This window comes from Perca flavescens, chromosome 3 (assembly GCF_004354835.1).
Source record: "Perca flavescens isolate YP-PL-M2 chromosome 3, PFLA_1.0, whole genome shotgun sequence".
Lineage (NCBI taxonomy): Eukaryota > Metazoa > Chordata > Actinopteri > Perciformes > Percidae > Perca > Perca flavescens.
In genome coordinates this window covers 26,266,002-26,289,380 of record NC_041333.1, presented here as the reverse complement: position 1 = coordinate 26,289,380, position 23,379 = coordinate 26,266,002, and the positions used below count along the sequence as shown (strand labels likewise).

Below are 23,379 nucleotides of genomic sequence, written 5' to 3'. Positions count from 1 at the left end.
GTGTACAGACACTAAGCAGTTAGTAAAAAGTAAAATTCATATCAATATCCTACTTGGGTGAGCATTGTTTTCAGGCATTACCATCTGCCGTATGTTGAAGCAACTTTAAAAATGCATCTTCAGTATTCTGTATTTTGTGTAAATGTAGTGACCTCAGTATCCTTTTGCTAACCCACTCCTTTAATTCTTAATACTTTTAATTGTATGCCACCATTAATCATCTTATTTATCAATATTAAAGATGGACCATTTAAACATTACTTCTTCATGATTGTGGCCCTTCAAATACATTGCTGGTATTTGAAGGGCCACAATCATGAAGAAGTAATGTTTAAATAATCATAATTGCAACACTACAATTCATCAGTATACATGTACACTGCTGGGACTGGTCACTTTTTTGAATAAGACATGAAAATCATTAATAAATCAGAAATCATGATAATTGAAATACCTTAATTGATGAATTAATTAACGTATTTTTCTGCATTAAGTCATGCATGAGATACTATTAATCCTTGTACATTACTGATGAATGAATTCATGCTTGTTCATGCATTAAGTCATGCATGAATTCAAGATAATGTACCCTTATTATGAAGTGTTACCAACAATTCTTACAAAAATGACTATGATTTTGAGTGGTAAATCTGCTACCATGTGAGAACAGAAAGCTTGATAGGGGTAGCAAGTAAGCCAAGGGTCAATTACAGCTATAATGCCACCAGCCTTCATTTGTTCTTTGCCAATTTTAGCTTGCCTATTTGTTATTAAATTAGATTGAATCAATGTGCAGTCACACAACAGAAGTTAAACCTACATAGATGCTTTGGATTGTGTGCATATGTGTGTGTGTCATTTTCCTCTTCTGGACCACTGGCTGGCTGCAGTATAGCGGCTGACTGTGTGTCAGAGGAATGGGTTTGGGCTGCGACCAGCTGCTAGCGGAATTTATTCTTTCAGTTGTTCAGCGCCAAACATTTCAACAAACACATGGCTATTGCAGGAAACAGTTGCACATACTCTAAAACCCGACTGAATGAGAGGCTCTAATCACGAGCCGGTCAATTCAAAAAAGAGAACTTCACCATTAGTGTGCATGCTTGTTTGAAAAGTATAGACATTTTCTAAGCGTACCATGTTCTTCATAGAGAACATCACTTAATTTGTGACCATTTAAATTTCTGTTGTTATGACCTGCAGATGTCCCTCCACAACATCTTCATATTAAGGACCCTCAAACAGATAATAGACCACTGACTAGTGTTTGATGAGATTTTCTCTTTAGGGACCGAAGCAGCTGTTGAGATACTTGCATGTACTGTCAAATCAATTCAATCTATCACTCCAAAGGGAAATATGATAAGCATGCAGGGTTAAAACACCAAAACAAAACAAATCAGACAACTGGGATAAACACACAAAACTGTGAGACCATAACAAATGATTACAAACAACTTTGAGAGAAAAAAACTCAGATAATATCAGATTTAATTTAATTAAAGTACAAATACATATGTGGAAAATGCAATATTACAGAGAAAAAAGAGGCCAAGAGGTCAGCTACTAATACTTATACAGTTTTCCATGTTCGGAATATCAATAGTCATCCATACAAGGACAACATTCAGGATTATTGTCTTTATAGCACTGACATGAAGGCAGAAGCTCAAACTCTCTGTGCAGGAAAAGCTATGGTTCTGCTTGCAGTAGGGGTGTCACGATACCAAAAATTCAGTAGTCTGTGCCAATACCAGTAAAATAACATTCTCGATGCCAATTTCAATGATGAAGGATTTTCTAAGATTCCATGTACTTTAACTTGAAACATGAACTTCTTTATTAAAATATTTGAAAAATATAAAAATGTCATGTCATGTGCAATAAAGCATATAACAACATAATAAAGTACAATGAATGGTCATAGTGCAACAACTAGTGTCCCCAGACGCATTCCAGACTTCCAGGCATCTTTTCAAAAGGTACTGTGCAAAAACAACAACAGTGTTTCTAACAGTTGCGTGACCAGAGACGTAACAAACCCTGGGTAAATATTGGAAAATGTGGGAAAATATTTGAAAGATGGAGACAGCTTAAAGCCCAAAAGGACGCAGAGTTGGCTAATTTCCTCCTGAACAGGTAGCTAAGCATTAGCTTCAGGCATATTTATCACAGCTACAAGGGACGGGCATTTTATGTAATTTCAACATTGAGTGGTCCCGACTGGTCCTAGCTAACGCCGCCGTGCTAACCCTGCTAAAGGCTAACGTTACCAGAGGAGCAGGCAAGCGGGCCTGTTTACAACGTGTAGCCTGTTCAGCGGCCGTAGCCAACAACGGTGAGTTATTAGAAGCCAAGAGAGGGAGGCTGTAAATCGGATAGAGAGGACTGTGAGTTTGCAGTGAACATGCTGTTTTTTAGGTCGGGTAGAGTTGACTCTCGTTCATATTTTGTACCGGAAGGACGTGACTTCGGCCACTTGTTTGTGACCTCCTTCTTCTGAATGTATCGATTGGAACACTCTGAAGCGTATACTGCCCCCATCAGTTCCGGAAGAGGCGCAGCACTGATGCTGCTAAACTGGCATCGTTGCTAACGGTGCCTACGGTTCTTCAAAAAATGGGCATTGTCGGTGTTTTGTCATTTTAGAACCGGAAGGTGTCGGTAATATTGGTTCTCGTGACATCCCTAGCTTGCAGTAAATATCCTTTCGCCTGTCACATTAACAAGAGTCTTCTTTCCGTCTGTGTAACGATTTCCATGTCAAACAACAGTAAATAAAGATAAGATGCTTCTATGAAACAGTCATCAAAGCAGAAAAAAACACTTTTTAAAGAGGTCCTTTTACTCAGGATGAAAATATGCTGCTTCACTATTTGAGAAATTCAATTGATTTTAAACTGTTTCCTGTCCAGAACGGTGCCCAACTATTTGTCGTGTTCCACCAGCTCAATTTCCTCTCCCTTAATAATAACAGTCGCTTTAGCAGCAGAGGATGACTCTCTAAAATCAATAGTTGTGTCCTTCGTTTTTGCTACATTTAGCATGATGAAGGACTTGTCACGCCATGACACAAAGTCCTCCTCCACAGTCTGGTGATCCTATTCCACCCCATTCGCGTAGCCTGACTGACTAACAACCGAATCATCAGCACATTTTATTATGTGTCTGTTCTCATTATTACTTTGGTGTTGGTGTTATTATAAATAATACATAGTAGGTGAGGAAGACCTGGTGGGGATCTGAAAAGGGATTTAATTTAAGGGGTTTACAGTCACTGAGATCTGTTGGTAAAAGAAATATGGTTTACATTAGATTGAGCATAGTTACAGCACATCACATGTATGGCTATTGACATTGATTTCTTTTTGATAGAGCTTTTATTGTGTAGTTATTGAATAATTCATTGTCTTTCACCTTTTGTGCATTGGATGATTGGCCAGACCTTTTATCTCAGGGCCTAAGATAAGATCAGCCTTTGTTTGACAAATACGCTTATTTGCTTTATTGCTGAGAGTTAAGTGTAAGGATTGATACCACACTCATGTCTGTTTATTAAATATGAAGGTGGAGCCAGCAGACAGTTAGCTTAGTTTAGCATAAAGACCGGAAACAGGTCTAGCTTGGTAACCCAATTCTGCCTACAGCACCTCTAAAGCTCACCAATTAATAGGTGGCATGTTGATTGTTTAATCTTTACAAATAATGAATCATCCTAGCTGTTTTCAGTATTTGTGCTATAGCTAACAGGCTGATGCTTAGCCTCGTGATTGCTGGTCATATATGAGAGTGATGTCTGTCTAGTCTGAATCTTTGAAGTAAATACATGTATCTAAAATCCATCCGTTATGTTAAAATTAAGGTTCTTCATATAAATATGTTGCTGGTGTAAGTACTTATGCAAGCAGTTGTGTGAAAGATTAGGAGGGCCGGATCTTTACTTTTTCTTGTTTTTTAATACTGAATTTTCTTTTAAAAGGGTTGCCTTGAGTCTTTCACAGCTGAAAGGTAAAACCCTCAATCATTTAATGGGAGTATCCACAATTCACAAACACCCTTGAAAGATTTCAATTGTAGATGAAAAACAAATGGGGGTATGGAGGGGGGGGCGGGGGTTCACAACCCCACTGTTAAGGCATTAGGAAAACAGACAAGAACAAGACCAAATTACTATATGTATCCTTATAAATGTATTATGTATATTACCTTAGTACCAATTTACATCCATATGCTGTTAATGCACCTGCAACAACCTCTTCCTGTAAAGCCTTTGAGCAAATAGAATTGGTTTGGATATTTATTATGAAGCATCTGCTCAGCCTCTGTAGTTATAGTCGCTAGCACATTTCTCCCTCTGTTTGTCAGTGAATCAGTCTTATACAGTTAACCTCCTCTTAATGCAGTTTATTTAAGCCTCAAACCTTTAACAGTGAAGGTCCTGCTTTATCCTTTGCCATAACTGCTCAACTCCCTGTAACCAACAAGAGGTAGTTTCCCGTCGGGCCAGTACGGTCATAGAAAATGCTAATTAAATATTGTTTGCAAAACAGATGCATGTTTTGTCTCAAAATGAATTTGACATTGTATTGGAACTACAGTATATAATGCTTCATGCCTTTACCAAAATACATGTAACCTAGCATGCCATATTATGTAGCAGTAGCCTAAGTATTGTCATTAAGGTAATATAATTCCGAGATTAAAAGCATTTAATCTGAAAGGGGGACAACACGGTGTGTGAATAAGAAGCCCCATGCTGTGATTATAGATTAGGTCTCAAAAACACTCTAGCATCACAGACACACACACACACACACACACACACACACACACACACACACACACACACACACACACACACACACACACACACACACACTCTCTTCCTTACCCACCGACTGCACCACATTACCACAAATCGACAGAGAAATGCAACTAAAACCGCTGAGGCACTTATAAGAACTGCCTAAACACAACTCATTCATACAAAGCTACACACTATGGGAGAAACATCTTATACGCAAGCACAAACACAGACAAAGCAGGTCTGCAGTTGGAGATAAATGCACTGTGGAGGACATTAATGCATGGAGGGTAATATAAACATTCACACACAAGCAGCAGACCTCATGCGGTTCAATTTAATGGAGGGCAAATACATACAGTACGATACATTATGGCTCTATCAGTGCAGAGACAAAGAGTGAGAGGAATACGCGGAAGAAACAGGCAAGGAGCAAGATTGCCTGTATGTTTGCATGTGTTGTGTTGGTAGGAAAGCAGTAAAATGTGGACAAAAAGTGAAAAACAAATTTTCACAAATTCTCTCCTGCAAAGTCAGGTGGTGTAAAAACCCAATAAAACACTTTTTTTTTTAGCCGTCTATGCAAAGTGTTGATTAGTATGTTGTTGTCTTATATTTCCTTGAATTCATTGTTAGAATAAGTCTGTTTTGGGGGGCACAAACTATCTTGTGACAATGGATCGCCGACAGTATCCGGTAGCTCACCTGGTAGAGCGTGCGCACCATAATATGTGTATCAAGACTCAGTCCTTACCACAGCAGCCAGGGTTCTTCCAGCCCGGGCCCTTTGCTGCATGCCATCCCCTTTCTCTCTATTCCCTGCCATTCCTGTCTCTCTCCAAGCTATCACTATCCAATAAGGGAGACATGCTTTAATGGATAGTAAAAAAAAAAAGAAAAATGTCTGCAATTGTGCATGGATCATTATGTGACATAGCAACAGCAATAGAAATGACAACAGCAAATATTCTTAGTATCCATAGTGTCATGCCCTGGGATAATTTCTGCTGTCCAGACATGATTAACGTTGCCATTTAACACAAGGCAATAGCATGCAGATTCAAAATCATAAATCACATAGCAAGTATGTGAAAAACATGCAAAAAAGTGTATGTTTTTGTATATCTGTGTGACAATGCAGTATTGTTGCATCACAGCCAATCATAGCCTACAAGCGGCTGGATTAATCCACTAGTGCCCTGGGGCAAAAATCAAGTGTTGGGGCCCCAATGAGCACCCCTTCCTCACACTCACTGTGTATGTGCCATGTTTTGCCGTCAAGCACATATTTTGCCCAGAGCTACAAAAGCCAACCACGTATTGAAAGCTGGAAATTTACTTAGCCACAGGTTTTCTGTATGTCAATTAATAAAAACACATTTATTTTGAAATATATTAATATACACAATGTAAGTGTATGATCAAACCAAGACTTCAGGATTAGGTAATATTACAGATCTCCATTATTTTAATTGACAATTGTTTTAGTGTTACATATATCTGAACTAAATAAAAAATGTATCAAATCACCACAAACCATCTGTCACATAATGAACCTGCAGCTTTTACGGGGCCCAGTAGGTCTGGGACAGTTTCCTGATTGGCATGGTTTCTAATCCAGCCTTGCTTTCCGGGGTTTATTTTACACTATATGAAACTAAATTACACACACACACACACACACACACACACACACACACACACACACACACACAGAGGTCAGATAAACTTATCAGCATTTGCAAAGTGAGTTACAGTCTATTTCGATGTAGCCTATTTTGGTCCAGGCTATTAAAACAGAGTAGCAAAGTGCATCCAGTGCTGCATATCAGATATTCATATACATACACTTAACCCAGACCACACTGTATACATCCTTCACCACAAAAACACTCAATAATCAAACTCAGTCTACAAACTTCTGCTCAAGATTCCAATTTAACTGTACTTGCATTGCTGCTAATGTTAGCTCGGCCAAAACAGGTCTTCCCAGAGGGAGGCTTAGTGGGGGAAAGTGTTAGGAGTCTCGACCCTGCCAACCTCTTACACTGTTTGTTACCAGGTGGGATATTCCCAGGGGTCATATTGACTGCACTCATCTCAGGTAGTATAAATAGGATGACGATCTGGACGCAACAACACAGCATGCAATGAAAATCCCCTTACAGGTGCATTTGGAGTGGCAATTTTCTGAAGAAGTAAGGCATCAACAGTCTTCTTGAAGGCAGCATCTAGTATTCCTTTGCTTATACAAATGTGCCTCCGTATAAAGGTCCTCATGAGATTGCAAAACACAGTTTTGTTTCTTTATTTGCAGCTTTCATAGTCAATAATACATTATAAAAAGCCTGCTTGAATCCCATATTTACAGCTGCTTTTTACAGCAGGTTTATGGACACTGCACTCTTTTCTCTACTGTAGTTTGCAGCCAGTACACCAACCTACTGATTGATTGATTGATTAATTTTATTTGACCACTTAAATATAAATGAAATACATTAAAATACATAAATAGTCAGGGATGACACAATAAAGCCCAAAGACTTATTTCCATTGTGGTCCCTACAATCCTGTGTTTACATATGCCATAGTCAAAAGGAATACAAATGTTTCATCAGCATGACAGGCATCAAGTGTCCATTGATGCTTGTGTATACAGCAAAAACTGTAAAGAACCAGCTACACAAAGACACAAATGGATGAGTGGATGACCTTTGCTCTGCACCTTTTACTTTTTATTTGATGCATCTCTCTCTTTAAACACTTTTCATTCTATCTTTCTTTTTCCCATGCTCCTCTCTCTCCACACCACAGCTTTGCTCGTGTCAGTCCCTCTCGTTTGCTCTTCAAAAGCACTCAGAACACCTCTATTCATCTAAAATCCTCAATACCCTACCTTTCTCTCTCTTTCCCGTATTTACCAAGATTGACACAAGACACACACACTAACACAGACACGTGCGCTCTAATAAAAAGGACCTAGGGCATTATAAGACTGCAGATGCAAACTCACTGAACCGTATAGACCACAAAGTGTCCCATGCCTCTGGAATAACAAAGACATGACCAGCTAATAAAGTGTCCCTAAGCCATTCATTATCTACCCAGCCTGCCTCAACAGACGACATAAGGGTACAAACTTCACCCACCCTTCGCTCTCCTCTTTCTCTTTCTCTCTCTCCTTCTCCTTGGCTTTGCGAGACTTGTGCAGGAGTCCGATCAGGATCACGGCGGCCCGAATGCCAGCCTTTTTGTTGTGGAACCGTCCTCCGGTCTGAGACATGCTGGACGTCTCTGCCGGTGCCAGGAGGGGTTCAGGTGACCGACGGTCCAAGGTCAGGCCGGCTCCAGGGTCCCTGGGCTGCAGGACCTGCTTGGTCGTGGCTTTGCGGGGTTCCAGTGTGAGCTGTGGGTGTCACAATCTTGGTTCTGTATGCTGTCTGGTTTTGAGACAGCTGGCAAGTTTCTGCCAAAGCAAGTAGGCTACCTGTTTGATTTCTGGCCCAAGATTGTCAATTTAGAGCCTCGCTGTCAGACGTTCTGTATAAGTCTGGACCAGCAATCCAAAAGTTAAAGATTCTGAAGACACTCTTGGTTTGGCAGGTTGTCAGATCCAATTAAATCCCTGTTGATGTTGGGATCTAGGCTATAAGCATTTCTTGTAATCCCAGAGGTGTGTGTGTGTGAGTGGCACTGTTGGACTCCAGCTCAAGGTGAACTTCTATCTGCATCCCCCTCTACTGCAGTGAATCTGTAAATCGTAGCTCCATAACACATCATGGTCCCTGAAGAGAAGATGACGAGTTGCGCTGCTGACAGCCTCACAGACACACACACTGTAGCACTGCATTTCTCGGTCTACCTTACCAGCTCTCCATGCTTCTCTAACATGCTCTGTTTCTGCACCGTCTCTGTGTGCAGCAGCTCTGCACCCTCCTTTCTGACTGCTGAACCCCGCCCTCCTCCGTCTGATTGGCTGGAGTCGTTACATGGACTGCCTCCTCCTCTTCCTCTACTGTATGGCTCCCTCTATCTCTGCCTGCCCTTGTTTCTGCCTTGTTAATCTCTCTGACCTTGTTCTATCTATGCTTGATTTTATGATTTCATTTCTAGGCACATGCATGCACACTTACCCACCAAGTCTCTCTCTCTTTCTCTCACACACACACACACACACACACACACACACACAAACACGCACACACACACACACACACACACACACACTCAATCCCTCTGTGTGAAATCTCAATTCAAACAGGCTTATCAGCCTATTGCCTGCTGTGCAGTTGCCAAGGACATTGGAATTGAAATGTAACTTCACAGAATGAAAGGAGATTAAATGACACCACATGAAAAAATTATAATTTTAACAAATTTTGCATGGTCTCTTTTGTGCACAGACACACAGGGAAATACATGACACATTTTCACACTGCATTTCTTGTTCGTTGCCTGCTATTACCCTGTCGCGACATATCCTTTCTCCAATTTACTTACTTACCTTATTTACTCCATTTGTATTCCTCCCACTAATAAACTGTCTGCATGCTTTTTGTTTTTCTCACAAACATACAGTCTACTAAACTAGTGTTTTTCTCCAGTTTCAACCAGAGACAGTTTACTCTTCACTTCCAGATTAGTAAACAGTGCTATAGTCATCTTCCCAGAATATATTGATCCTGCGTGTTCTGTTCCATCTTGACCTGTTAGTGAGCTAACCAACTGATTGGCTGAGTGAGTGTGGGATATAACGGTTATCTTAGCCGAGCATTAAGATTGGAAACAGCAACCACTGGTTGCCTGGTTAAACTGATTTAATAATAGTTAATGAGTAATTTGAGTGAGTTTAAGAGGTGCCCATTGATGGGTTTTTTCACCTTTGGATAAAGTCAGTTTCCAGTCTTTAAGCTAAGCTAACCGTTTTCTGGCTCCAGCTTCAAACTTAGCAAACAGACATGAGAGCATTATCACTCGTCTCACCCAACTTGCAGCAAGAACATAAATAAAAGTATTTCCCAGAAAGCTGAACCATTCCTATTAGAAACATGCATAGCCCTTTAAAGATACAGCCACTGTCTTCTGTGAAACAAAAGATATATTTTCATTGCATTACAGTAATAACAGAAACTGTAACACCTTTGCAATTGGAATATATATATGTATATATATATATATATATATATATATATATATATATATATATGATATATAGGCTATATATATACAGTATATATCATCTACTGCCCACGCTGTAGTGAAACCTATGCACCCCCTGACACACGCACAACAAACAGTGCTGTCTGTCTGAGAATATAACCTAATAATAATTAATGTTAAGGCATAATGAATAATGTTGGATTACTCGGCCTATACATTATTGCATGGGTGTTTTTGGGGGTAATGCATATGTAATAACTTAAAAAACAAAAACAAAAAAACAACAACGAAACATTCAAATACTGATTTGGACGTAGATTACCGTTCAAGCTTTGAAGCATTCGGGTCAGCTACTGATTTGTTACCTTTCATTTGTCTCATCAGGCAGCGTTACAGTAGCCTCGTGAGACCGTCCTGATCTGGCGAGCTCCAGTTTTCCACTCGCAGATCAGTCTGGCATCTTGAGGTAGAGAAAATTTGGAGCCATTTGCCAAACGACTGACCAATCAGCGTTGGTTTTGAAGCGTGTGGTAGGTGTGACGCAACGAGAAGCGACTGTTAGTCTAAACAACATGGCAGCTTCCACAGATGAGATGAGCGTAGCTATCGCGCAAGTTTTATCCAAATTAGAAAGTATTTCTTCATTGAAAGAAGAGCAAAAAACGGCACTGGAGGTTTTTCTCGGAGGAAAAGATGTTTTTTACTCTTCTCCCTGGTTTTGGCAAGAGTTTTATCTGATTGGTTGATTTGGCCCATCTATCACCAACATAGATGGTGATAGACAGATGGTTTATCCAATCAGCTAACCAGTATTTTCACCCCTTCCCAAAAGTTCTCCAACGGAAAGTTCCCAGATGGATATGCCGAGCAAATGCGAAGCAATCCATCCATTAGCGTTACAGGCTTGTCTGCATTGATTTGAAAAGGTTTTTTTTATATATATTTCCGAGGACCAGTAAACATTCCCAACATTAAACATAAACTTTCTATTCAAGGTAAAAAAAAAAAGAGAATTATGGGATTCTCACATGGCAGCAAAGATAAAACTCTGTAGACAGACAAGGACACAGACATAACAAGCAAGCAACATAAAAGCCTGACAGAAAATTACATTACAGTGAATCAAGTTGCACATCTGGTACAGCTCGCCTGGGTGACAGGTGTGACAATAGTAAAGGGGATTATGTTCGATAGCTGAAATGGGAGTGTCTCAGACTCCTTGTACAGAGGATAATTAGGGAAATGCATCAGTCAAGACAAGAGACAAAGACATCGGAGTAGATAACATGCTTCATACAGCAGCCAGGGAATAGATTAAGCCGGGGAAACAGCAGCAACAAACACAACAATTAAATGGAAGGCATTGCATTGCTCTTCCTGTGTGTGATCAGCGCCGTAGCAACCGGACAGCTGCCAGATGATCTGCCCGGAGGACCGCCAAGGCTGTATCCCCTTGACACCTTACCCAAGAAAAGGCTTGGTAGATTGTTGATCAATGCCCTTGGTGGAATTTGCTTCCAAAAACCGCAGTTTGTAATCTTTGATCGACGTGTGATTGATTATGGTTCCCTCGTTCAAAACCACCTGAGGACTTTCCCAACCCCTGTGTGTAAAGTTCAATTTTACTATCAAATGTCCTCTAGAGATCGATTGTAAAAAAAAAAATGTAAATAAATAAACATAGACACGTGCACATACACATACACTCACTCTCCTTCACACACACACTTGCAGTAATTAGGCCATTTCAGGATCCTATTGTGCGTCATCAAGAGGGGAAATGAGACACCTGTATCTATTCACTTTCAGACACAAACACTACTCACTCTCTTTAACCCCCCTCTTCTCACTCTCAAACTCACACACTGATACACACACCCCAAGGTGTGAAATTGTTCCTGTGAGATACACTGAGGTGTAGCAGTATACTTGAATAAACTTTCAGAGCAGATATGGTGTAGTTTAGTGTAGTGGGCATTTACAGTAGAAACTCACTGATTAAACTTCTTTGAGAAAGACAGGTCTTTATTCCTTGAATCATCTGTTTTCATTTAAAATTGTAATTAAACAGTATGTTACGTGTTTCTTGCAAAGCGATAGCCAGAATGTTATAACTTATATACTGAGGTCATGAGTCCCTGATCCATATTCTGCAATGACCCTCAGTTTGAGTTGAACAAAAAGCCAAAAAGACAGCCTCTTCTAATTATCTGGGTTTTTCACATTTTATTTATTCAAGCAACTGTTCCATTAAACTCTCTGTAAATTTCATTTCCCATCATGTCTTAAAGCCTTCTCCACATTACTTAGAATAAAATTCTGGGAGAGAAGTTGGCCTAAAAATAAAATACAGTAAGCCCCTTTCCCAATGGACAAAAAAACAAAAAAAAACACCCATTAACATCTGGCTTTTGTCTTTAGTGGAAAAAGTTACATTCAGCATTAATTTCCAGGACAAATGACTCTGCAGTAGTTACAAGTATTCTCCAGCTTCAATTGGCAGTGATGGAAACATGGCACCTGGGTGGACACGCTATTTTCACCCCTTTTTCGGCGCGTTGCTATGGCGCTTATCGCTGTAACTTCTGACTTTTTGTCATCCCAACCACAAATTCTGTCCGTCTCTGTGCAAGCAGCACTTGAACATCATTCAAAATTAGAAAATTTAGGTTGATGCTAGTGGACTCAGGCAAAGCACTATTTTGGAGAGTGCAAGTCGCCACAGACCTGTGGATGAAACAAATCGAAAAAATGAACTGAAGCACTTACGAAATGGGTGGCAACTAAATGAAGACCATCTTGACATCTTGTGCATGCACTTTTGCTGTATGATTTATTTTTACATTTTTAAAAAGCAAGCTTAAGGCAAGCTATATTTCTGAAGACATTGATTGTGTTACCTCAGTCTCGTTGCACATCTTTTGATTTAAAATAATCAAATAAATCTAAAGGTCAAGTTCATAAAGTAACTTTCTTTGCATTAATTTGATTGCCAATCAAGATACACTGGTAAGAATTGGTTTACGCTGATAATACAGACTTAAAAACAGTTATGAAATGAAAAATAATTGAATTTTAATCATGTGATAAAACATGCAATTAATCTTGATTAACTATGAAATTCAGCGATTAGTGGCAATTACGAAATAATAAAAAAATATATATATTCTCTTAATTTAGTATTGCGTTGCAGCAATTAGTCAGTCACAGCTCAACTTGAAACAAGATAGAAAGGTTGCTTTTAAAGTTCAAGTGAAAATTGATGATGGTTGAACACTTGTGTTGCAAATGTAAATGTTTGCATGTACAGTTACAAACTCTCTGTTTCTCTTTATTGCACCCACATAGACAAACACACACACTGACGTGTGCCTCAATGTTACCAAGCATTGGCGGTTTCTCTAGGAGGCCAAAGGAAGCCTGGCCTCCCCATAAAAATATAAAACATAATTTTAAATCTAAAAACTAAATTTATGATTACCACAGTTGTGTGTTTTACTGATTCTGTCACTGCGTGCATGGTGCTCTGTCTAGTGGTTAGTAAAATGCTACGAATGCTCAAAGTAGGCCAGCTTTTCCTGGCATCCCTAAGAGAAAAAGTAAATATTTTCAGCCAATCAGATTGAGGCCAGGTTTGACCAAGCTTGACATTGAATGGTCAATTCATCGTAAATAAAAAAAAACAGGGAGGCCAGGCTACTCACCAATCACATGCCTCAGACCAGATGTGTAACTATGGTAACTACAAGTATGCGGCGGTGCTAGCCGGCGTCAGCTAAGAGTAAGTTATACAATGTAAGATTACACACTGTATGGCGATCTTTAGTTTTTTGTGAAAAATGACTTCACTGAACTTGCTTTTGAGCTACAACTGAAAATGAAACACAACGGTAGGCCTACACCGAAGGGGACTTACGTTATGACGCATTGCATTTCTGATTTTGTCTACATTCATTTTCCACCAACAACACTCAGCAACAAACTCAAATAAAAAGGAGTTCTCTTGTAAAGGCACTCTTGTAAAGGCTAACGGTGCTCGGTTAGCACAATGACAGCATGTTAGAAAGCACAGCTGAAACAATATGTTTTAAATGGAGTAACATAGTGTTAGCCACGCTGCTAACGGCATTGATAACCAAACCACATGGTGCTACTACAAATCGTATCACTGCAACCTGTTTCTTGTAATGTCCCATTAAGAATACAGATGTTAATACATGAAGTTGATGCAGATTCTGACAGCTGGATTAACATTAGCTGTCTACATGAAGCTCCCAGCTGAGGTCCTCTAATGTTAACAATAATGAGCTAATTAATAACAACAGAAGCATTTTGACTTGGTGGATGTCAATTTTAAATTAATGTTAAAACAGTACAACTAACGTTACTCAATCTTTCTACCGTAAAGTTAGCTCTGTGCCCTAAGATATGACAAGGCCTTGTGTTGACTTCTGGTGCTGGTGCATAAAAATGACAAATAAAGGAATCTTGAATCTTGTGTTGCTCACTCCCGCTAACTTTATTGTTCAGATCATCATCAGATGTGACGTGACTAAAGCATTTCGTTTTTACATGTGCTTAGGTGTGAAAAGGGTTAGATTTGCAAATGCTGGCCAACACATTTATAAGAAATATAAATTTGAATAGCAATTTCTGCATTTTATTAGTATCAATTGTTATGTGATACTCTTCGAATTACATTTGACTTCCGGAATTCGTTTCAACAGTCATCATGTAACCATAAGGCAATGTGATCTCCATACTAAGCTCACTGGCTTCCTCGGTAAAATTTGCCACTCACCGCCACTGGTGCCTTTCCTGTCACTTCACAGCTTCTTAAGTGTCTCACAGACAAACAGATGCCAGTCTACCAACGTCAACTCTTTTTGCCGCTCATTCTATTACAGGACACACACGCACACACACACACACACACACACACACACACACACACACACACACACACACACACACACATTGTGCAGCATCAAGAGAGAAAAGGGCAGTGATGACTCCACAGTCCGCCAACTTGCTCTCGCTGCTGTGGTTAAATTTCAACCAACCGACCCGAGAATAACCTTCACAACTGCTGCTGAGTAACTACTCAATAATCCCCCAACCGACCTGTACACACACACACATACTCCCTCCCTCCTCCCACTTTCCTCTCCAATTCAATCCCCTTTTCTGAAATACTCCATGTTCTTTCTAATAGAAAAACAATTAATCATGCCACTTGTGTCTCTGTATGTGAAAGCCCTTTATAGTTGTCCAAGGGTGGAATGTCATATGGATATCACTGGTATGGCCGGTATGCCTCCCTCTTTTTACTATTCTCCTTGTGTTGCTGTGTATGTATTGCATGTATTGTATTTGTTATAACGTGAAATTAGTTTTTTCGTGTTAAACTGCTTATGCTGCCGTCTTGACCAGGGACTCCCTGGAATAAGAGATCTTTAATCTCAATGGGTCCTTCCTGGCTAAATAAAGGACACATAAATAAAAAAACAAAAACAAAATAATGTGTGTCTGAGTGTGTATGTGGGAATTACTGCAGATGTGGACCTCCACATATTCAGCTCCACCATGTAACTGTTAGTGGCTAGGACAGGAGCACGTGTCCAATGTTTATGAAGAAACAACAAGGTTCAAATGGAAATGACAAACATACCGCAAATGAAAGATTAAGTCTGAAATGTCATATTGTCATGAATATCAAAGTTGTTGCTGGTGTAATGTTAGGGAAATGAAACTGGTATTTTATCACTTTAATTAGAGGGATAAAGTCTGAGATGTATTGTTTGGTTTCATTTACCACTTATCTTCTCTATAACTGAATCGATCCAAATATATTGTTTGTCCTTTTTGATTGGCTTTTAACTCCTAATGTTAAAATAATCTGGCTAAAGATGTCTTTACTTTGGCTCTCCCAGTTGTCCAGCCTCGCTAAGGTTTTTCTGGAGCTTTCTTCTCATCTGTGTCTTTTCACTGTACTACATTCCCTTTTGTTGCTGCTATTTTCCATTAATCAATCTCTTTTTCCCTTCTAACATTCTCCTTGAATTTCCTCTCCCCTCTCTCTTTCTATCTGTTTCTAACAGATTACAAATATGCAATTAGAAAAGTCAGAAACTGTTCTTTAGGGAAAACCAGATAAAGGATAACTTCTGTAGAAAAGAAACTAAATTCTTTTGTTGCAGAACATGTACAGTATATGCAGGAGGCAAGATTTTTGACCTACCAACCCAATTATTCACATTTTGATGATAACAGAATAATTAATAATACAATCTCCTCTCTAATCTGCACAGTCAGTGGATTTCCCGACATATGTTATCACTTATCATGTTCTATTTAGATAATCAGTCATTTGTAACTGATTACCTGCATCAATTTAGAGGCTAATCCACCCATCCACGCTTAACTGCCGCTTAGTCTCACTTTGTATTACGCCTCCTTTTAATCTCGCCTTTCTGTGTGCCCTCCTCCCTCGACTTGATTCTTTCCACCATTCAGTATTTGAATCCAGGCCCATTTTTTCAACTACAGAGTGCACTACTAATACAATGACACACATTACAGTAAAGAAACTGGGATCTACTTGGTTTTCATCATCACTGTCTCAGCAGAGCAGAAGACACCTCTTGCAAATGTGTTAACCCTTTCTCATAGGATTGACACATTTTACCCACCCTTTTGCAGAACAGTTAACACGGATGTCATTCAAGCAGTCCAAACTCCATTGTTTTAGCTATGGTAACCAAACAGAAACCATCTGTTCCTAACTATTAGAAACTGCCTACATCAGTATGAAATCACTGAAGCACCTGTTTGACACTCCTGGACACAAATCTTCAATTAGCAATCAGTCAGCAGGGTTAGGCCATGTGGCCCCATTGTCAAGACAGAAGAGACTGAGTATCAATAGTGGCTATTTTTTATACTCTACAGTAATAGATGTTTATACTTTACTGTAATATATTTTATTTTTATTTTCTTAATTTCTTATAGTCTAATATATTTTATTTTGGTTTGGTTTACATGTATTTTGTGTAATATTTACAGTATTTCAGTTTTCAGCCACAGTTTGAAAACAAGAATCAATGGAATCAATAAAATTTGCATCAAATCATTTCTGATTCTGGATCCAATTCTTGGCAAGAAGGCAAATTTGACAACAAATGGCACTGGCATGAAAGCTCCGTACAGTAATAGGCTACAATGACAAGCAATGGTGCACTGATTCACACTGATTGCTGTATTTTGTATTTTGTTGTCCACTGTGTAATGGTTGATTGGAAGAGCTCATACACTTGTTTGCAAGTTGTGTTGTTTGAATGCAAAATTTGCTTTTGTTGCATATTTTAAATGTTTTGGCACGGTCAGAGCCTTTTGCAAACAAAATGTTTCATTTTGACCATGAGTGCCACTGTTTTGGCCTGTGTATTAACTGTTTTGAAAATGTGGAGTTTGAGTTGACTGCTGTATCAAAGCAATCAAGAAAAACTGTAAGAATCAATGGAATCAATAAAATTTGCATCAAAGCATTTCTGATTCTGGATCCAATTCTTTGCAAGAAGGCAAATTTGACAACAAATGGCACTGGCATGAAAGCAATGTAAAGTAATTGGCTATAATAGAGATAGATAGATAGATAGATAGATAGATAGATAGATAGATAGATAGATAGATAGATAGATAGATAGATAGATAGCTAGATAGATAGCTAGATAGATAGATAGATAGATAGATAGATAGATAGATAGATAGATAGATAGATAGAGATCCTTTATTTATCCCGAAGGAAATTAAGGTGTCCAATAGCTTATACACAACATACATTCACATAGGCACACAGACATATGACATCTAAGCACACATACTACATAAATACAAAGAAAGATATCAATAGTGTGCCCTTACAGTAAAGTTTGGTTGTAGCTTGTTTAAAGGAGCGGTGTGGAAAAAATGCAGAAAGGTGCAATGGTATCATAGTGCAAGATAGCGTCAGTGCAAATTCTATATCTATTCATGTACAACAGGCAACACAATACATCAAAAATAGAATAACCATTACTTAACTATACATAGACACTAGTAAAAAACTTGAAGAAAAGTTTAAGTTACGTAAAGTTGAAAACTGTCCATACAGACAAAAGGACAGCATGGTGTATTGACCATACATGCAAGCTAGCAAAACATGACAAGCAATGGTGCACTGATTTGCACTGAGTGCTGTATTTTGTATTTTGCTGTCCACTGTGCAATGGTTGATTGGAAGAGCTCATACACTTGTTTGCAAGTTGTGCTGTTTGATAGCAAAATTTGCTTTTGTTGCATATGTTAAATGTTTTGGCACGGTTAGAGCCATTGGCAAACAAAATGTGTCATGTTGACCATGAGTGCCATTTGTTTCAGGCCTGTGTGTTAACTGTTTTGAAAAATGTGGAGTTTGAGTTGACTGCTGCGTCAAAGCAATTATAGTTTTTTACGATTGTTTACACACTAAAATAAAAATTTCCACACAATTTGCAAAATTCTACTCCATTGAGCAAAACACCTCCACAGATTTGCACTACATTACACACAATGTCTGCTTCACCCTTTTTGCAAAACATTACACACAGTGATTTGTAAAACTCTACAAACATTTTCACACCTTAGACACAGATAAGGATTGTGAGGTTACTCCCTTGTCATTACAAAGCCCCGGATTGCCAATGACCACACCAATGAACAAATTGGATACCACATCCACCAGGTGTGGAAGCACACATGTGCTAATTTGAAAACGCAGCACTCAGGTGTGCTATATGGCCTGATCCAGCCAGACGGAGAAATGATGACTAGTTACAGTATTCTTGTTGCTTTTACAGTAGTTTTTCTTCAGAGTCAAAGTGTATGTACTTCATGCAGTAATTTTTATTTGTCTACAGATTTTATTTGTTTCATTGATTTCATTGTTGGCTGAAATACTGTAAGTATTGAAATAAATACTTGAAATATTCAGTCTGCAGCATCAGTGTTGTGCAGTGCTTGGTAAGTTTATAGTAGGACTATTTGTGTACTCCCTATATCTCAAACTAATCATGAAGAATGTTTTATTTTTTGTCATCTAAATTATCCCTTACATAACAATGTCTGGCCAAAAATCTAGCACATGCTATTTCCTAAAATTAGTTTTTTTACAAATGTGTTTTTTTATCTATCACAGCAGTGTGAAACTGGCTGCAATAGTGAGGACTGTGTTGCTTAAATGAAAACTAATAGCATTTTCAGAAATATCTGTATATGTTTTGACTGAAGTGTGTATGTTTTGACTGAAGTGTGTCATTTTGCAAACAATCTAGGAATTATGCAAATTGAGTGTGGTGTTTGGATAATTGTGATTATATTTTGAAATTTAACAACCCGGTTTTCAAAATTGCGTGTAAACAATTAAAAAAAAACTGTAAGAAAAACTGTATTGTGATTCTCCATGTTGACATGTTGACTGCTTTGGGTATATGGAGAGAAATAAATTATATTTTCCTCAGTTTGCAGCATTGGTCTTGTGTAGTGTTTGGTGAACTTATTGTATATTTGCACTTTCTCTGTGTACTTCATTTACAGTACTCTAATCACTGAGAAGTAGAATTGCTAAACGAGTTTTAGGTTGGCAACAGCAGTGTGTAACTGGTTCAAACTGAATTAAGACATATGAAACGTGTGTCTTGTTCATCATTTGGTAACAAAATATCGTTTTTATATGTATAGTTTTTGCAAAAGTGTTTCATTTTGCAAAGGGTCTGAGATGTTCTGCTAATTGGGTGTGTGGTTGTGCTAATTGTGTGTAGTGTTTTAAAAAACCTGTCCCTGTTTTCAAAATAATGCTTAAGCAATCGTAATGTAATGTATACAGATATATACACAGGTAAAATCAAACACATGCAGGTACACTTGAAAACAAATGTGCAAACACAGACATAAAGTGAAGGCTGTGTCAAGTGATATAGAGTTGTTAAAACACTAAACAGTCATACATAATCATAAACGGTTCCTCTTTCTGTTCCACTCATGTCTTATTAAGTGTAATTTCCCACTCTAGAGTGTGTGTGCAGTCAGGTCAGCAGTGGTCTCTTGTGTTTGCTCTTTCAGCTAAAATTAGAAGTGTAGTGCCAGCATGGAATGCCAGATCATTACTGTATATGCACTGCAGAAAGAAAACATATTTACAAAGAATAAAGTGTAAGTGAGTGAAAAGACCAAAACCTAAAATTAATTGATCAAACAAACAAGTAATGTCTGTGTAGCCTAATCACTATTCCTCTGTGCCATAGAGCTCCATTGTTGTCCAGAAACTATTAAATGTCCTGCTGCCCCAAATACTCACTGGAGCACTAAATATACAGTATCTCACAAAAGTGAGTACACCCCTCACATTTTAGTAAATATTTCATTATATCTTTTAATGGGACAACACTGAAGAAATGACACTTTGCTACAATGTAGAGTATTACGTTTACAGCTTGTATAACAGTGTAAATGTGCAGTCCCCTCAAAATAACTCAACACACAGCCATTAATGTCTAAACCGCTGGCAACAAAAGTCAGTACACCCCTATGTTAAATTCCCATAGAGGCAGGCAGATGTTTATTTTTAAAGGCCAGTTATTTCATGGATCCAGGATACTATGCATCCTGATAAAGTTCCCTTGGCCTTTGGAATTAAAATAGCCCCACATCATCACATGCCCTTCACCATACCTAGAGATTGGCATGGGGTAGATTCCATAAAATCATCTCTCTATCATCTCTTTATCAGGATGCATAGTATCCAGGATACTATGCATCCTGATAAAGTTCCCTTGGTCTTTGGAATTAAAATAGCCCTACATCATCACATACCCTTCACCATACCTATAGATTGGCATGGTTTTATGTCAGTTAGCCTAATAGCTAGCTTGATTTGCATTGAGACATGATTTTATGGAAAGTACCCCATGCCAATCTCTAGGTATGTTGAAGGGCATGTAATGATGTGGGGCGATTTTAATTCCAAAGGCTAAGGGAACTTTATCAGGATGCATAGTATCCTGGATCCATGAAATAACTGGCCTTTAAAAATAAAAATCTGCCTGCCTCTATGGGAATTTAACATAGGGGTGTACTGACTTTTGTTGCCAGCGGTTTAAACATGAATGGCTGTATGTTGAGTTATTTTGAGGGGACTGCACATTTACACTGTTATACAAGCTGTAAACTTAATACTTTACATTGTAGCAAAGTGTCATTTCTTCAGTGTTGTCCCATTAAAAGATATAATGAAATATTTACTAAAATGTGAGGGGTGTACTCACTTTTGTGAGATACTGTAGAAATATAGTCCAACAAAATTCCCTTTTTTTTTTTTTTAAAGATTTACATTGTCAATTGGAACAAACAGGCTTAGGGCTGAGTGCCACTGATGGACTGGAGAGTAAGTTTTGAGATGTGGACTAACACATATTTGACATTAGTCTTTTCAGGGGGGTTGGATACACTATATAATATTACCAATGTAATTCTCTCAATTTCTATTAATTAAATATCCTTTCTTTACTTTGGATTCATGGTTTGTATACAGTAGCCATTAATTCTCAACATCACTTCTGTTCTTTAGTCTACAAGCCAAGATAATGTCGATTGACCCAGTATTTTCCCATTCAACAGTCTTGTTTTTTTTGAAAAAAAATCTGTGTGCAATACAATAATAAAGGCACTCAATGTAGACTTCACCTAATAATACAGAAGAAAAGGAGACAGCAAAGTCGATGTTCATTCAGACACATCACTTTTCTTTTCAGCATACTTGCCTTCATCTGTCCAATTAAGCTGTTGTTTCTTTTGTCTTGTTTTTCTGTTAATAATATGTGAGTGTCTTATTTGTCTGTCCAGGCGAGGCAGCTATACCCATTTCCTCTGCAGGCATGCATAAAATGAATAACCAACTGAGTGATAGAGGATTTTTCCAGACCTACTTGACAGCTGTTTATAAATGTAAAGGCTTCATAAATCACTGTTGTACCATATCAGCGACAGAGCAGCAAACACACCACAGAGGGTGGTGGATTATTACTTTAAGATAGCTTCACTGCAGCATGATGTCTGTTTGTCTAAGGCAAGGTAACAGAAGTAAGTTATTACTCAGACACTGTACTGAGGCAGGGAACTTGCTCTTCTATAAGTAATGCATACATAAAATAACATAGTCACACCCACAGACAAAATGTACCCAAATACATGCCTGTATATCATATTACTGTAAGTGACATGGAAATAGTGTTGGGAGCATTATTTAAAAAATGTATTCCGATACAATTGCTAATCATCTATAGTCTAATCCACGTATTGTGATATTGAAGTAATGTAACTAGATTACTTTCTGTTACTTTTGGATTACGTCAATACCAAATATGCAAAAATAAAGACAAGAGAAAAGAAATATCAATAAGATGACTTTTATTTAAACCTAATACACACTTGTGTATTCTTCATGACAACAGAACAATGTAACCTTACAAAAAAATGGGGAAATCAAGATTTTTAGCATCAAAAATGTGTCTTCTGCTCAGCTTATTTTTTTAAAGAAAAACATACTTTTCATTAAGCAAATTCAGGCAGTAGCCTATAGACCCAGAATGAAAGGACACAACACATGATCACATTCACTTGAGACCAGAGTGGTGTTGCGTGAGACTCATGAAGTGTTGTGATGTGTGCGCATGTGCATGGTAGTGTAAGCTAATTTGTTGAGTTGCCTCTTAGCGAAGAGCTTTTAGTGTGAAAGGTAAGAACGGTAGGGTGAAGTTGGTTTAGACTACGGAGCAGTCTTGTATAAAGAGCTTGACAGCAATTCTTGAGTAAAAGTACAAGTATCTTACCAGAAAATGACTTTGGTAGAAGAGTCAACTTTTAGAATGTTCCTTATTAAAAGCCTTAAAGTATCTGATATTTACTGTAGTAGTGTTAGAAGTAAAAAATTAAATAAAAAAAAAACAACCTTTGATTATAAACTTAATGGCCAAAGGTGTGTAACGTTATCTTCATCACCACTGTCGTCGGGGTGGTCATCGTCTGTTACCATGGCGGCAGAGCCTGCACCAGGTGCTTCCATGACGCTATCAGTTATTATGCTACATCCTCTTCTTCTTTAGTTTTGGCCTATGGGTTGTTTTTTTTTTGCTTGCCAAAAAGTAGGCATTAGGTCACCAACTGGAATGGAGTGAGCAATTTAGGAGCAATGATTCACCACAACAAATTTAATTTTGTAAGTGGAGTAAAAGTATACATTTTATTTAGGAAATGTAGTGGAGTAAAAGTTAAAGATTCCAGAAATATAAATAACAAAGTAAAGTATAGATATGTAAAAATTCTACTTAAGTACAGTAAAGAAG

The 23,379-nt window shown here is 38.2% G+C and overlaps 1 protein-coding gene across 2 annotated transcripts in view; it reads right to left on the bottom strand.

Annotated features, from left to right (window-relative positions):
* rap1gap2a (RAP1 GTPase activating protein 2a) overlaps positions 1-23,379 on the bottom strand; it is a 101,569-nt gene that overhangs the window by 38,649 nt on the left and 39,541 nt on the right. Inside the window, exon 1 of one of the 2 annotated variants that reach the window (XM_028571128.1) lies at positions 7,954-8,699. The exons of the other annotated variant lie outside the window; for it this stretch is intronic. Coding sequence (XP_028426929.1) covers positions 7,954-8,087 — 134 coding nt within the window. The 5' untranslated portion in view covers positions 8,088-8,699. Of the gene's footprint in view, positions 1-7,953; positions 8,700-23,379 lie in introns of those variants that run through there. 2 annotated transcript variants of the gene reach the window in all.